General features: G+C 33.3%; 1 protein-coding gene across 1 annotated transcript in view; it reads right to left on the bottom strand.

Moving 5' to 3' along the window:
* Nucleotides 1-17,426, bottom strand: part of MMRN1 (multimerin 1) — a 76,093-nt gene that overhangs the window by 36,823 nt on the left and 21,844 nt on the right. The window contains exons 3-4 of the mRNA XM_025385752.1: nucleotides 8,638-8,757; nucleotides 5,658-5,764 (exon numbers count right to left, since the gene is read on the bottom strand). Of these exons, the coding sequence (XP_025241537.1) occupies nucleotides 5,658-5,764; nucleotides 8,638-8,757 (227 nt within the window). The remainder of the gene's footprint in view (nucleotides 1-5,657; nucleotides 5,765-8,637; nucleotides 8,758-17,426) is intronic.

Genomic DNA, 17,426 nt, shown 5'->3' on the forward strand with positions numbered 1-17,426 from the left:
TATCTCTCTGACCAGGACATCATTTAGCTGGTATCATCCATGGCAAAAGACCACACCAATATAATTTGTAGAAATCAATAAATTGCTTAGAAATTATTAGAATGATATGAGTGATTTTTGGTATGATTTATCTTACTTTCTTACTTGGTCTGTAGTTTTAGATTGTGTTATAGACAATGCTTTAATTTAAGAAAATAAAAAGTAATGCATTCTTAATTTTAGATTTATATACAGTATTGACTGTGACTGCTGCCCCTTCCCACCAATCATCATAATCAAAAGGCAGATTGGTTTGGGTGCTCGTGATCCTGAAGTGGAGAGACCTCAATACAAATCACAAAAGCATTTTACACAGGATTTATTTCCGGGGTTCAAAATACTTTGGTAAAGCTTTATTATAAATAGTGACATGTTATTTTAAGTTGCATTTTATAATGGAATTTTAGTCAATTCTTTTCATTTTACTTCTTACAAAGTATTACATGCTGCATATTTAATATGAAGATTATAACATAATGTTTTACTTAACATCCTTCAAGGACTGGGAAGCAAGGGCAATGTCTCTCTCTCTCTCTCACACACACACACGCGCACACACACACACACACACACGAGGATGTGGGGGGGGGGTATTTTAACTCTTCTAGGATCCTATTTGAGACTTCAGTAGGAGCACTTCATCAATATATAGTTCCTTCTGTGTACCCAGTCCAGGAAAGATCCTGAATGCTCAGGAAGTAAAAATGTACCTAGGTGAGAGGTAAAGTGTCAAGAATAGAAAAGAGGCAAATGAAGAGCATCAAAGTTTAATTTTCTATTGACCTGAGGGTCCAAAGAATTTGAGATATATATCATTCATGTGATCTTGAAAAATGCTATTACATTAAAAAAGGGAATAGACAGTGATATGTGGGAGATAATCAATATATTGAAAATAGTAACCAAAAACATAAGAAAAAACTTTAAAATCAGTGACAAAAGGGAGAGGAGAGAGTAAATTAAAAAGTTGTCAGAAAGAAAAAAAAAACAGCAATTGAAAGAGATAAAAAATAAACATATATAGAAGAATCAAGTAAAAATCTAGTTTTCCTGTACACTAAAATTTGATGATTCATTCCTCAGTATATGAAAATAATATATATAAAATGAGAGAAATTAAGCTTTTTTCATATTTTATAGTTTCAAGATCACTAATTTGAAAGAAAATGTGATTATGAAGTATTTTATAGTATTAAATGCCAAAAATTAATGTAATTGCAAGTGTATATGTGCATGTTCATAAAGCTTCCCATTTGCTCTTAGCAATATTGTTAAATCCTTTTTTTTTTTTTTTTAGAATCTAAGTGAGAAAACTGTACTCCTGAATAAAAGAAACAACTATTAAGCATCACACAAAGATCCTTGAGATCCAATGGTCACATGAATCTCTTTGCTCGGGAATTCATTAGATGGAGTCCCTGCCAAGGCTGTTGAAAACCTGAAATGCCTGTTTTACAAATTCAATAGTTTATGTTATCTTTCCCTACTTCTGTTTGTTGACTGGAGTTCAATACTTCCATTCATCCCAATGTATTACACGGGATTTAACCAGCCACAGCAAAGAGCTGATAGGATCTCTGACAGTGGAGTCAGTTACTCTCCTGTGATAAAGAGCCTCGTTGATTGATGCTCTTTTGTTTTTTCATTTAGCAATCTTTCTGTCTCCCCAAATGTATTCTCTACCACAGGGACTGCCACAGATTCTAGGTTTTCCAAGCAATCTATCTTTCACTTGACACAGACCTTTGCTTTGTTCCTTACAGGACAGATTTCTAAGTTTCTTTTTCTTGTTCCCTTCTAAGCGATAAGCACAGGGACAGAGGACATTTATTTCAGTCAAATAATTTGTAAAGATGTTTGTGCACTTCAGATTTTTTTTAAATGCAATATATTTTTTAAGTTGGATTCCTTTTTGCTTTTCTCCCAGCACAATTACTCTCTTTCTTTTCCCCTTGCAATGGAAGCCCTGACCTTGATAGATCAAGGACTTACAGAAGCAAAGTCTCCAAGTGTCTACAGTAGGAGCAACAGCTTCCTTATTAGATCCTTTTTTTTTTTTTAATTAGATGGGTTTTATTTGCATTATTTTGTTGTTGTTTTCCTTCCAGGCCTTTGAACCATACGGAGGAAGTCATTAATGGCAACTCAGTAATGAGAATGTTTGCTCTCTCCCACTCAGAGCCAGAAAGCCTTCCTGTGTGGCTTGAGGAGACAGATTTCCAGCTGATCCATCAATATCAGGTGAATACTGGCATGGTGAATGTTCGGTGTACATATTAAGCTTTACTGAGATTTACTAGTTAAATTGAAGTAGGCAGTTTGGTGCAACAACCACTTATGGTACACAGTGTTCTTCACTAAAGGCATCATCATTTTATTGTGAAAGATGCTTAGAGAAGGTAATGTTCTTTCTCAAAGAAGAAAACATTTGCTACTGCTGGGAAGAACTAGGCATGCAAAACTACAGGGAATGCATTTTACAATCCTCCTGCTGGAGAAGCCCCATATTCAAATGTTAGTTACAGTAGCTCTTATATAATTTATTGCATGATTTCACAGCATTTGTAAAACCAAATATTTGTTATATATTCATAACATATGGTGGGGCCAGTTTATTTCCGCACTTGTACATGCTCAGATTTTGTCAGCATTCATAATATCTGTAGTACAAAACAGAATGTTATAAGATACCTTTTTCCTATAAAGGATCTGATGATTAAAGCCACTGTATTTTTAAAAACAGATTTGCAGACAAGTTTTCTTCATCCTCTGTAATCTAACATTATTTGTGTTTAAATCATTGCCCTTTGTGTCGTTAAAGTAAGTCATGCTTTCCTCGTCCCACTTCAGAATATTTTAGAGACATCTACTGGAAAAGAGCATTATTGCAAATTTTATAAAACAGGTTTAAGTGTATGTTATTGCTGACTTTTTGAAAAGTGTCTTGAATACCATATCACAAAATTAGGTCTTTTCTAAAGGCAAAACCCTTGTGCAAACTGTCTTTGATGACTCATTCCTCATTATGTACAAATATATATATTTGAAATGAGAAAATGACATAACAAATGTAAAACATATCAGAATTATTACTTTGATGTTGGACTTAAAGCTCCTTTTTTTCCCCATATAAGGTTCTATTCATTTAGATTTTTAAAATTGGTTTCCTTTTGACAATATGATGAATATTTTTACAAGGCAATCTAGAACTGTGGCTACCAGTATTTTGATTATCTGAGTTGTAGCTGAAGTACATGTGTAGCAGATTAGCATATTGTGGAATAAAGAGAGAATCACCCATGGATTCTGAGTCACCACATCTCTTTCTAACAGTTTCGCGATGGATTTACATCCCCAAAGAAATAGAAAGAAGGGTATACAAGAAAGAAATGGAAAGAAGGGTACAAAAGTGGAGGAGAAGAAGTAAAAAAGAGTACAGTTGCAAATAGCTCCAATTTATTCCTGAACTGGTGATATTTCTTGCATATTTACAAGATCTTCCTACTACAATTTGGTTAGCTATTAGAAGGGAAAATGTGCAAACAGCCCCCCAGGAGAGAAACAATGAAGGTTCAAGGGACAAAGGGACACAGTAGTTCCTAACACAACCAGTGCATCAATTGCACTAATAGAAAATTCAGTCATTGAAAATACAACTGCACTAAAAGTGAAAAGTAGAATGGTCAAAGTATAGTAGGTAGCAACAGGGGGTTCTTTTGGAATCAAAGCTATATTAGAATTGGTTGTATGACAACATGACACAATATGCACATCTGCCATTGGAACATTATTCCCATTGTAGATTTCCTTAGAAAAGAGGCCTTTCAATAACAGCTTAATCAATCAGCAGATACCTGAATTATGAGTGGTTCCAATTACACTGTTATGACAGAAGGTAGTAATCGGAACTGTTCTGGGACATTTTTTGTCACTGGAAATCAATACAATGATTTGTAAATCTAGTATAAAACCTATCCACAGGTTACTTCCAATTAGGATATAAGGTGCCATTAGACAATCCCTAAACTACTTGAATTCATAAATATTTCATATCATACTTTGAAAAATGAGAATGGCAGGACACAGTCTATATTTGAAGCTGTCGACTAGTCTTTGTTTCTTGTGTCTATATTTACAGGGATATTCTGGTGTTTTTTTCTTCCTACATGTGTGTAGTTCACCATAGTGATAAAGAATTGATTCCTAAGTATAAAAGGTTGAAACATGGAGCAACAACAATTCTCATCAACTAGAGTCCATGACATTGTTTCATCTGTAGACTTTTTCCCTTCCATGTGTCTACCAATAGGATGTGTAATAACATCCTAAATTTCTAGAAATGTGCTCTGCAAACAAACACTCGAATCACCAAGAAATAATGATGGAATTAATAATCTCATGATATCCTTCCTTGTAGAAGAAAATAAATACAGATTTCAGAAACAGAATTCTAAATACTAGTCAGAACTTTTAACCATTCACCAACTCTAGACACAAATATGTTTTACCATTGTGAGTATATTCGTGTACTTCATGGAAATCAGAAATCAGGGCCATATTTGGGCCTTTTTAGAATATGCTAAATTCTTTATTTCCAAATATTTTCAGCATAGATTATATTTTATTTAAAAGTTATTTTGCCTGGTTATAAATGCAGTACATATTCATTCTATAGTCTAAAAATAAATTGAATTTTTATAACATCTTCGAAATTCAGGCCAGACCCAGAATAAATAGCATTATGGTGAAATTTGCCTGCAGATTCTCATTGTATGGGCTAGTAAAACCATAAATAATATCCCTAACTAAAATGCAGGATTCCTAGAGCTTTTGTATTATAATTTGCTTTTTCTTAATGTGAGTCATAATGGTTTATCCACACTTATGTTAATTTTTAATCACAGTCTCTTACACTGTTGATTGAACTCCCCACCACTGCTAATGGCCTTTCTCGTAATATTCATTCACTTAAAATATGTATGCTGATGCCATATTTTATTTTTCAAAGGAAACCTGTTTAAAGCCAAAAGCAAAATAATAGTCACATGGATATTAGGCCACAGCGGGTTACCATGTGTTTGATCAGCCTTGCCACCAGAAAGTCCTTAAAACCTCGGTTGAAAAAAAAATAGCTCCATTAGAATTTTGAAAAAGAGAATTATTCATGACATGCTTTGTATGTCCTTTAATACTAAATTTCATTCATATGCACATTATTTCAAATAACTGAACTGGAACAAAATTAGAGAGTAGTCTTATTTTTATATTGAGTCACTTCTAATAACACTTTATTTAAAAATTGAAAATTAGCATTCCTGATATTTTAATAAGGCATGCCTCTATAGCTTGTTGTTAAGAATAAGTAAGATCTTTCATCAGATTTCCATTTGCTCATCATATAAATCCAACATAAAAATGGGGGAAGAAATTAGAGACTAGCTTATGAGACTTCAGAGTGTTATAAAAGCTACCAAGTTAGAAAGCTTAGAAAGTTAACAGTCCTAGGAATTTGGCTACATGTTAATTTACCTTGGTTCAAAGGGGGAAATGCTATTCTTTTCTTCAATAGAATCAGTTTCTTATTGTTCAGAATTGTGATTACTAATATTAGAGTATACCTCTTAGCTGACATTTCGGCCCACTGTATCCAGGACAACACCTCCAATCCAACGAGGTGACAATTTTATGTTGCATCCTGTAGATAGGATTGGATATCTTCTGAGATCTAGAGAGTTGAGCAGTTGGGGGGAAATCAATTATTTGTTTCACATTAAATTATCAGTTGGAATAATAAATGTAAAGTTTTTGGGGAAATGCCTACAATATAACAAGCATTTATTTAGTATTAGCTGTTATAATCATAATATTCATCATCAATATTATTGCCTAACTTAGGTTTCTTTCAATACATTACAAAAAGCAGTAGTAGTTAAGGTATTTGGTATTTTAAATTGATAGCTGTCATTGACTTTCTAAAGATATTATAGCTTTTCTCTTGATAATACTTTTAGCTAAATCAATGTTAAAACATATTTTCATTCCAATTTTAAAGTTATATGGAGATAATTTATTCTACTTCAATTCATATTATTTCCTATATTGTTATAATTAAAAGATCTATATTTCCTCCAGATCAGTATCAAACAACTTGAAACAACTGGATATTCATGATCTAATTGAAATTTTGATAACCACTATCATTTTCCCATTGAATTTTTTATCATCGAAGTTTTGAAATTATACTACCTACTATTTTTGTCATATAGTATTTCCCTGAGAGAGACAGAGAAGGACAGAGAGAGAGAAGCGATGTAATATGAGGAAATTTTATTTCTAAGATGAAACCATAAAACAGCAGAAGAGAAATAAGAAAACTATAGCAGTTCAACACAACAATCAACATAATTAGTGAATGCTACTAAATTGTGAGCTCCGTGTGTGTAAATGTAAGTCATAAGTGCAATTTGGCCATATTAGTCTTGCCCATGTGACTTTAATATTTAGTTGCTATTTATCAAATGGGTCTGTAAAATGGCACATACTATCTTGCTTAATTTTCATATTAGTTTATGATGAAGGCATTATTATTATCCTGATTTGCTGATGAGGAACCAAAAGAACAGAGAGATGAAATAACTGGCTCAAAGTCCCATATCTAAAAGGGGTAGAGCTGTGATTTTTAGCCCATGACATGTGGGCTAGTCTCCCATGTTATTATCCTGGAGTTTGCCACGTACAACTATATGGAGACAACAGTCATCCACATGGGTAAACCCTGAACATGTGGAACAGTAACATTATAATAGACTGGCCTTTAGGGACTTGGGTTTCAGTTTCTACTATAACATGACAGGTAACCGAGTATGTCTGAGGCTATTTGTCAGTTGCAAAATGAGCTACAAGATCCTTTCCATTTGTGAAAGCATGCTAATCATTTACCCTCATTTATTTCACTAAATCTTTCTGTCTAGTGAAATATCACCTGCAATCCCATAGTTAAGGCTAAGTAGGAAGTAAAGCAATTTGGAAAGGGACTCTATATAGAGTTTGTAAGGATGGGCTCAAGCAGTTAGTTGAACTATTGTTGGGGTCAATATTCCTGCTTTGGCAAATTGAGTATCTGTTGCATGTAGCTCAGACATAATAAAAGAAAAGGTAGCAATTATGACATAAGTATTAAAATAGCGAATGAATGGACCCACTCAGAAGGCATAAAAAAGATAAGATTTGAGAATAAAGATAAATACTTCTGGTTTGTTTGAAGAAAAGAAAAAATAAATAAAAAGAGCTCACCTTGAATCCAGAAAGGCAGTATGCTAGGGACTACTGTGGTCAAGTTTTCATTACTAAAGAATTAGCAATGCATTCTTTGTGTCTCATATTGGCAAGGAAATTGTCACAAAGGGAGTAAGGGGTGAAAATAGAAATAGAGTTCAGCTCTCCCAAATCCCTAAGATGTGCTTAGCTCTCTGGACCATGAACCTTAGCTATTCCTCAAGGGACTAAGAAGCACCTTGATTTTATGTATCCTTATTGTGCACTGTTCCAGATTGCCATGTGTCAGATTCATTGCCTGAGTTATTTGTATGACAATTTGCATAACATTAGCCATCATGGCCTGAATAACAATTTGAGTTTTTATTGCAGGCTCTTTGGAAACACCCCTAGCTGAGCTACTGTGACTACATGAATTCAGAGAATTTATCAATTACTCAGCCCCATCTTTTAGGACAACAACATAGATTTTTTTTTTTTTTTTTTTTTTTTTGAGACGGAGTCTCGCGCTGTCGCTCAGGCTGGAGTGCAGTGGCCGGATCTCAACTCACTGCAAGCTCCGCCTCCCGGGTTTACGCCATTCTCCTGCCTCAGCCTCCGGAGTAGCTGGGAGTAGCTGGGACTGCAGGCACCCACCACCTCGCCTGGCTATTTTTTTGTATTTTTTAGTGGAGACGGGGTTTCACTGTGTTAGCCAGGATGGTCTCGATCTCCTGACCTAGTGATCCGCCCATCTCGGCCTCCCAAAGTGCTGGGATTACAGGCTTGAGCCACCGCGCCCGGCCTTTTTTTTTTTTTTTAATGATAATCAAATGACATGGCTAATTACAATAGATACAAGAAGAAAAGCTTCACTTAGCTGCTTTACCATGCATAATTGTAACTAGAAGCACTTCTAATTTTAGAATATGAACCAAGTTATAAACTTGTCTCTGACCTGGCATGAAGAGAAAATAATAAATCTTCAAAATTGTGCATGAAATTCATAAGCAATTAAAGGACAGGATTGTTGACCTGATATAGAGTAAAAGTAATAGTGATAGTAAAAATAGAAATAAGCATGAGAATTAACATTTATTGAATGCTTACAAGGCACAAGGCACTAGGCTAAATATATTATTGCATGATCTCAAATGATTCTAAAAATGACCATATGAGGCAAACATTATTAGTGTCTACATTTTCACTTACTGAAGCATAATGCGACGACCATCCCCTGACCCTACTATGTATTATGTACCTTGGATGACTAACATTATATATTCCCAGCTACAATTTATTATGGTGCAAAAACAGTGGCTATTTTCAAGAAATATTACATACCTCTGAGGACAGGATCCACTGGTCCAGCCACAAGGTCCTCTCCCACCTGGTACATAAGTGACCTGGTTGTCCAATATCACTGTAGGAGATAACCTGGTGTGTACATAAGCACACCAATTCCTAAGGAAGATCATAATTGTTAGGGAAAAAAACTGTTGTCAAAAAGAATTCTTTTCATCAAAATTATTTTCACAGACAAACATCTATTTTTGCCATACTATAGATCAGAAACTTTGTAAGATTGCTATTTAGCTTTAAAATATTTAAATATAAGAGAAAATAACTTATTACTGCATTGCTGTACTCAGGAATTATAAGGAAACACTAACAAAAACAAAATAAAGAAAAGAATAAATCAAAGCTAAAATGAGAAACCTGCAGAGTATAGCTATAAGATAAATCAAAATGCAAGAATGCTCTTGTAGCAAGTATTAATATTAGTACTGAGATTAAAAAACTCAGATCCAGGTCCATTACTTTAAAATATGTGCAGTAAAGCGTAAGTAAATAAGTAAATAAATGGTTTAAAAATCAAAAAAGAGGAGAAAGAACTGTTATTAGCTGTAGTGGATGTGATTGTAACCGAACAAAATACAAAATGGTCTAGATGCAGATTATTATAATTAAAAAAAGAATTCAGCAATGTAATTAAATATAAATGTTTATGAGTTAATACAAGATTAATTTATATTAATTCAATCACAAAGTTAAGATCAGTTACATTTCTCTGTACCAACAACAAATTCAAAAAGACACTATTAACAATAGCAAAAAATAACAAGAATAATGTACCTAAGAATAAATTCAGCAAAAGAAGTGTTAGATTTAATATGTAAAAATTTTAAACTTTATTGAAAAACTTTAAAGAAAAAGCCAATGGATCATGTTAATTAATGGGAAACCCAATGCAAATATGTCAATTTTCCTGAAATTAATCTCCAAACTCTATGCATTTTCACAACAAATCTTAGCTTGAGATAAGGAGTTAAATGAGCTTATTCTATAATTTTTCATATAAAAAACTAAAAACATAAATTTCAGAGATTTTGTCCCTGGCTATATAAACTATCAGATTTACCTTTTTATGGAAAAAATTATAAATCTGGACAAGATGTATAAAGCAACAGTTTTCAGATGTTGGGCAGTAGACAATGCAGTGATCTGATGCTTGAGGGAAAATATGTGATGTTAGCTCCACATTCAATCTAGTTTTGTGCCTGGGAACAATTTTCAAACTGCATCACAGAAGGATGGATTCCAGAAAAGACACCAAGTAAAGAAAATAGAGATCTGAGTTTGGGGATACTAGGGTGGTTAAAAGTGTGGCAAAGATTAATAAAATGAGGGGGACAGAGAGAAATATCATTTTAAAAGTCAATATAGGGGTGCCCTTGAATCTTGGACTGAATACTATTTTGTGCTTGCAAACAATAAAATCCAGACACTGATAACATAGCATCCACAGTGCCCAGCATGAAAAGCAAACAAAATGAAATATGAGAAAAAGCAGCAAAATAGGACCAGTATATGGAGTAAAAATCCAGTAAATAGAAAAAAAAAAAAAAAAAACAAGGGTGACATAGATGTTGGAATTAGCAACCCATGACTTTAAAACAATTAACCATTAAATAGAACGAGAAGTATATAACATATGAATTAAAAATGGACTGGATGTGCTTAACTGAAGTCTGGACACTTTGGAAAGTAAGACCAATAAACTCGAAGACAAGGAATAGAAACCGGCCAAACTGAAGTACAGAGAAAAAATTCAAAAACATAAATGAGTAAAACTGAAGTGGTTCTAAGATCGGCCAGAATAAACATGTGAAGAAAAAAAAGGAAAGTTTTCTAAATGTGTTTAAAAAAAAAAAAAAAAAAAATCAACCCTCATATCTAAGAAGCTCAATGAATTCCAGGAGGATAAACACAGAGTAAAACCCCGCTTAAGTACATCATACACAAATTCCAGAAAACAACACATAAAAAGAAAAAAAAAGATATGTTAATTGCTTGATTTAATCATTCCACATTGTCATTCATCTAAGGCAGATAAATTGAGCTCCATAGAACTTATTGTGTTCTTTTGAATGCGATGTTTAAAATTTCAGGCCCCTCAAAGAAGTAAGAAAACACGCTGGCACATGTTGTTAAATCACTGGTAACAACTGAGGCAAAAATAATGTAAAACAAAGAACTGGAAAAAGTAAGAAATAAAAATAAAACGATTTGAAATTGAGATGACCACAATAAAGGGATCTTTAAAAAATTAACTAGATTCCTCATGCAAATGCAATGAAGATCCTAATTACCGAGACTGACTAACTTCAACAGAAGCACAATTAAATTGTCACATGAACATTCTCTGAATGACTGTGGAGGAGGGAGTGTGGGGCATAAACAACACAAGGATCGCCGTCACTGCATGCTTAGCGCTTTGAAAAGAAAAAATATATTCATTCCCTGTGAGGCAAAATGATAGTGTCACCTGGCAGAGGCCTTTTCAAATCCTAAATATTAAAACAATCTCATGACTAAAATAGTTGAGGAGGCAAAGAAGCAGATCAGCAGACTGCTCATGGCCCAGCAATCTTTGATCCAGTATAAATTGGAAGAACAATCCACAGCAAAAGAGCCCCTGGTGTGACTTGTAATTAGGTTTATGCTACCAATGAAATAAGCTCATTAAGGGATGTTAAAAATGTAAATATAATTTTAAAACCAAATTATCTGAAAATGTAGGTTTAAAAACAGAAAATGAAGCATGGCAAAATGGTGATGGGCAGTTTAAAGGAAAATGCAATGAGCCCAGACAAGCATTTTGCTTAAACCTAGTAATCCTTTGTACCTTTGTACACCATAGACAGATTATGGTGGACGGTGAGCAGTTACTTTGAAGTATTTAGTTTTCCACAGGGTCATAACCCTCCATCCAGCAGACCACATTTGGGATTCTCTTTCAGGGTAATAACTCTGTTGCTTTTGTGCAGCAACATGTACTGAAAAAAAGCTCATATTGATTCTTTGGATTTTTCAAGTTAATAGGTAAAAGGTTTGTTCTAGGGAAAAGCAGACATCTTTGGTTATGAGCAAAGGCCTAGCTTGTTGAACATATAAAATAGAGAGGGGAAAGGATTCTATTATGATTCATAAAACTCAAAGACTTGTGGATAATGAACTAAGAGAAGGCATCATAAATAAACAGTTTATTGTATTTTTGATTTTGACATTTTAGAAACCAAATCTTTCAGGAAACTAGTGAAAAGACTAATGTAAAAAACTTCCATTAATTGACTAAATAATGGCCCAGTCATACCAGTTCTTATCCTGAACTGAGTGAGAGGGGACTGAAGCAAAGAAGATGGCTTTAAATAATGACCACACAGAATATTTTCCCAAGAAATAAAGGGATAATCTAAGAATTAACATTATTCAGTTATACTAGTCCTTAGAACCCAGATGAATAGATTGCTTGTCATCTAATTCAAAAGAAGCTACTTAAACTTTCATATTAATAAACTGTGGCTTTAATAGACAAAATAGTATGAAAATACCAAGTCCTAAGGATGTTCATTAGAAGTCAAGGTAAGCCAATAATCACCACCATAAACCAAGCCAATGGTATATAATTTTCTTTGAGAAGCTGGAGAAGATTTTGTGTCTGGGGGAGACTTTATGGATTGAACGACCTTTGTTTCCCATCATCCCCTTGAACATAGAGATTTAAAGGAGAACAAGAGGAAAACAAAATAGGACAAGACAGACATACTGCTCCTGAAAATTAACATTCTCTCAAAGAAATAGGATTATCAGGTGACTCTAGTAATAAGCCCTCACACCTCACTTAATACCCACCCATGCCTTTCTGACTTGAGAAAGTGTAAGATCACAAACCCACCCATACCTCTCTGACTTGAGAAAGTATAAGATCTCAAATGTCCATTTCTTTACCTTGTACTTAAAGATGACTACAATTTGCAAATGACAACATATGCATACATTAATGAATTCATAAATGCCTCAGGGGAAGAACTAAGTCTCTGGTGGGACTTAATTTAGAGAGAATAATATTAATCCCTCATAAGAGAATAACTTATTCATATTATTCCTAATTTACCTCATGAAAAATACTATTGTCTTAATTATAAGATTATTATTGCATGGAAGTACATCCAAACAAAACTTAACTGTTTGACCATTACTAATGGCAAAATTATGAAATAATAGTGTTGTACATCATTTTACACTAAACTCCGGAAGTCCATAGGGATAAAATCCTCACCCAATTCAATGATAAGTGGGACAAACATATGCTAAATATATAAAAGTTAGTCTTGTATTTTTTAATAAGTGTTTACTACTTTTTACAAATCAAACCTGCTCATTTTATTCTGAACTCTGTAAGTCTGACATATGTGGATAATTCCCCCTCTCTCTCTTTTTAAAAAATATCACTTAGTAAAAAATAGTTTGTTTAAAGAGGAAAATAGAATTTTAAAGGCAACTATACCTTAACAAACCTATTTTTATTGGTGTCAATAATCAAGGAAAAAATTCAACTGAAGCCTCATTTGGTTTAACAGTTCAATTATTAAGTCCCTGAGGAAAATTATGTGTCCTAAGTCAATAAAAGTAGAACAGATTTTAGATAGCACCACTAGTCAGAGTACGTGTTCTCCCTAGCACACTACCCTAATTTGAGAACATCATTAAAATATCATGTATCACAATAACAGAAAGGTAGAGGCAACTCTAGTGTCCATTGACAAATGAGTGGGAAAAGAAAATCACACACACACACACACACACACACACTCAAAATGGGGTATTATTCAACCTTTGAAAAGGAAGAACCTTGAAAACACTATGCTAAGTGAAAATAAACAAGACACAAAAGGACAAATATTGTACAGTTTCACTTATATGATGTACTTAAGTGGTTAAATTCATGGAGACAGAAAATAGAACAGTGATTGCCAGGGACAGTGAGGAGGCTGCAATGGGAAGTTATTATTTAATGGGTACAGAGATTCAGTTTGGGAAGATGAAAAAGTTGTGGAAATAGATGGTAGTGATGACTGCAAAACAATGTGAACAGACTTAAAGCCACAGAATTGTACGTTTAAAGATGGATATAAATTTTTAATGTATATTTACCACAATAAAAATAAATAAATACATACTGAAAAAATGCCAAAGTGATAAATAATAATTTTGCATATCTCTTGTCAAAATCACAGAGAGTTGAAGAAGAAAAAGTAAGAAATAGCGCAAAGGATGAAAAAATAGGACAAAAGAACAGGAAAGGGGAAAAGAAGGAAGGAGGAGGGAAATGAGGCATTTCTGGCAACATCAGAGCCGTTATCAATACATGCCTTTTTTCACCTCCTAGGTCAGAATTAGAAAGTCATTTCTGATGATGAAGGTCTGCCTGCTGGACAAGATTTTTATTCTTTTAACTCCACACATAGGGGCGAATAAAGAAGAGAGTGTATTTCTGTGCCTAGAGTTTTTTGTTTGTTTGTTTTTATTCCTGAATTAGGCAAGGGTGAGGGGTGGGGGCAGTGGGCACACCTGCATAAGCAAAAGAAAATAAAGAAAAATTTCTCATAACATAGTTGGATGCTAGAGCCAGGCTATCTGCTTTTAGATCTTGACTCCACAATTTATAGCCATGACTTTGTCTGGCAAAGGTGACTTCCTCATCTACAAAGCATCTACAATAATATTATCTACCTCACACGATTGTCGTGAGACTAAATGTTTTAATAAAAGTAAAATACTTGCTGCTATCACTGCTCATAATAATTAAATGATTCAGAGTTAAGTGGAATTTTTTTTAAAGAGAATATATATATAAAATATGGCCTCAATATTTTTTTGCCTCAGATACAAAGAGACACAACTCCTGATTTGCTTCTTTAATGACCTGATAATTTCATCTTAACCATAATTGTTTGTATGTTTCAAGTCAATAATTTCCATAAAGCTAACACAGAAGACCATCATCATCATTTATGGTCAATTCAGATGACGAAGTTTGCCTCTCAGGAAAAAATAATATTGAGAATGTCTCTACAGTCTTAAGAAGTCATGAACATAAATACTTCCAAAGTGTTATAGAATCTGTTTATTAAAATCTTTATTTTTTCTAATCAAGCTAAAAAGAGAAGTTTTTAATCAAATTATTAATTTGAGAGACTATAATTGGCATGTAGTTCACTAGTCATAAATGAGAAAATAATTCAAGGGAAATATATACAACATGAAAAAAGATAATAAAAATGGGAAGAAATAATTTACACTTAGTGAAATGATTCATGATATATAACTTATATTTAAATAAAGCAATAGACATTTGATATTTAGCTTCGGCTAACAGTCCAAAAGACAAGTTCATCTCAATACTTATTTCCTTAAGAAAATCACTGTTTTATTTCCTAACAACAAAATAATTTATGTTTGTGGTTCTTTTTTTGTAGTGTACCTTTATATACTTAATTCTTTTACAGAATTTTATATAATGTTCAAACTGAGATAAAGATATCAGTTTTGTAAAAGAATCATATAAATAAATTGATATTTAAAATAATTTTTTGAAAAGCAATTATGCAAAGCTCAGATCATGGGGAATTTCAGATACTTTGATTTATGGTTAGACTTTAAGAAGAAACCCTTTCTTATGTACCAACTTTTGCATTTAAAATATTTTCGTCAGGCATAATTAATTTGCTTTCTGTAGTGGGAACAACGTGGTGAATGTAGTTGAGTTTTCAATGATAGATGACTGTAGAGTGCCTCGCAGCCACAAATTACTGCCTATACACAATATTGTCAGTGTAAAGTTTTAGGAGATCGAGCCGAATGTGTGCCCATCACAAGATGTGCATAGAGTTTGCTGCTTGGATCCAACCTATTTTCCAATTTTAAAGTGAAAGTTTTCAATTTTTAAAGTGGTACATCGAATTAAATATGTATAACGTATATTTTTATAAGTAATGATTGTTAAAGTCAACCTTTAATACAACCTTTTTCATAAATTTGTTTTATTTTATCTAATTTTATTTTTTGTTTCCCCCTTCCCCGCATAACTGTGACTTGAGCATACTCCGGGCATTGTAAACTGTTTCTGTTCCAGTAGGTGTCAGGCTTTCCCAGCGTGCAGACCACAGAGGCAGGCTAACAGATGCCGTGATGCAGAATTCTATGCTTAATCCAGTTCCTGTAAACTGACTTTTTTAGCATTTACCCTCAAATAATCAACTTAAAATTACAGTTTTATATTCAGAAAAGCAGAAAGTGTGCGAATACAAAAAGTTCCCACTTAATTATTAGGAATATATAAGCACTCATTAAATTCTAGCATATGAAATGCAATATATATTTATAGTAACGTAGAAACAGCAAAGTAATGAAATAAAGAATGCGATTAATGAGTAAAAACTGATAGAGAATATACTTTATATAGTGTTTATTTCACTGGCGGTAATGTAATAGAGACGTCTATTTCACAAAGATAAAAGAAAATACCCTTTAGTATAATGGTTTCTCTTTAGAATTTTACAGCATGTAAAAATTACCCATTTTGGATGTTATTAGCCCTAATAATAACTTTGCAAACAACACAGAAATTTAGCTGATCAGATAATTCACTTCTAAAACCTGTTCATAATTCACACAAAATGAGCAGAAAAAAATGTCTATTATGATAGACAGTAGAATTAATTTAATGGTTAATTTTTGTAATTTTAAAATAATTTTCAAATTTGTCATTAAACTCAGAAAAAAAAACCTCCTGTTTTTTTCTGCATATTCAAATTTTACCTTCCTCTGACCCTTCTCATTAATATGTTAACATATGTATGACCCCTCTGTATATAAAATAAAATATAATAAGAAACAAACACAAAAAATAAATAACTGTTTGGACCAGCCTTGGCTTCTGACCACTTTCTCCATTTTTTTTTTTTCATAAAAGCCCTCCTTAATTGAGTTGGTTTTAATGGCTCTTTTTTGCCTTCCTTCATACCTCAATTTTCTCAGGCCAGAGCACGGTGCTCACTCAACTACTTATCAGTTCCATGTCACTGAAATACTGACTATTTTTCAGTCCTCATTTTGTCTTTTTCAGCAGCATTTCACACTGTTGATCACTTACCTCCTTCTTAAAATATTTTCTTCCCTTGCTCTATGACACCACACTTTTATAGTTTCCTTCCTAACTTCTCTGGTCACCCCATTTAAGGCTGTATTGCTGGCATCCACCACTATCAATCAAATATTAGAGATTCTCTGTTCATAATTCTAAGTCCTTCTTTCTTTCAGCATCATCCACATTCATGACTTAATACATTTCTATACACCAATGCTTTGCCAAATTTGTATCTCTAGCCTTGATCTCCCCTCTGGATGCCAAACCCATCTAATAATCCATGATTTTACAGAGTTTTATTGAGCTCTTTCTATGTGCCTGGCACTGTTCTAGGCAGCAAATAGAGTAGTAATAAGACAGGCAAGGTCCCTATTTTCATTGGATGTATTGCAGAAATACATAAAATACACTGTTGTCTATATAAATAGAATAATTTCAAATAATTCCTACAAAGAAAAAATAAGGGTGACAAAATAAGGAATGGCAAGTGAGAGGATAGTTATTGGGTCAGAGAAGGTCCTTTTGAGGAGGTGACATTAAAGCTGGAGGTGCAAGAGTCCTTCATTATAAAAGGTGCAGAAAGAGCATTCCAGCAAGAACAAAAAAAGTTTCCTTTGAGATTTATATTAACTTGACATGT

This window comes from Theropithecus gelada, chromosome 5 (assembly GCF_003255815.1).
Source record: "Theropithecus gelada isolate Dixy chromosome 5, Tgel_1.0, whole genome shotgun sequence".
Taxonomy (NCBI): domain Eukaryota; kingdom Metazoa; phylum Chordata; class Mammalia; order Primates; family Cercopithecidae; genus Theropithecus; species Theropithecus gelada.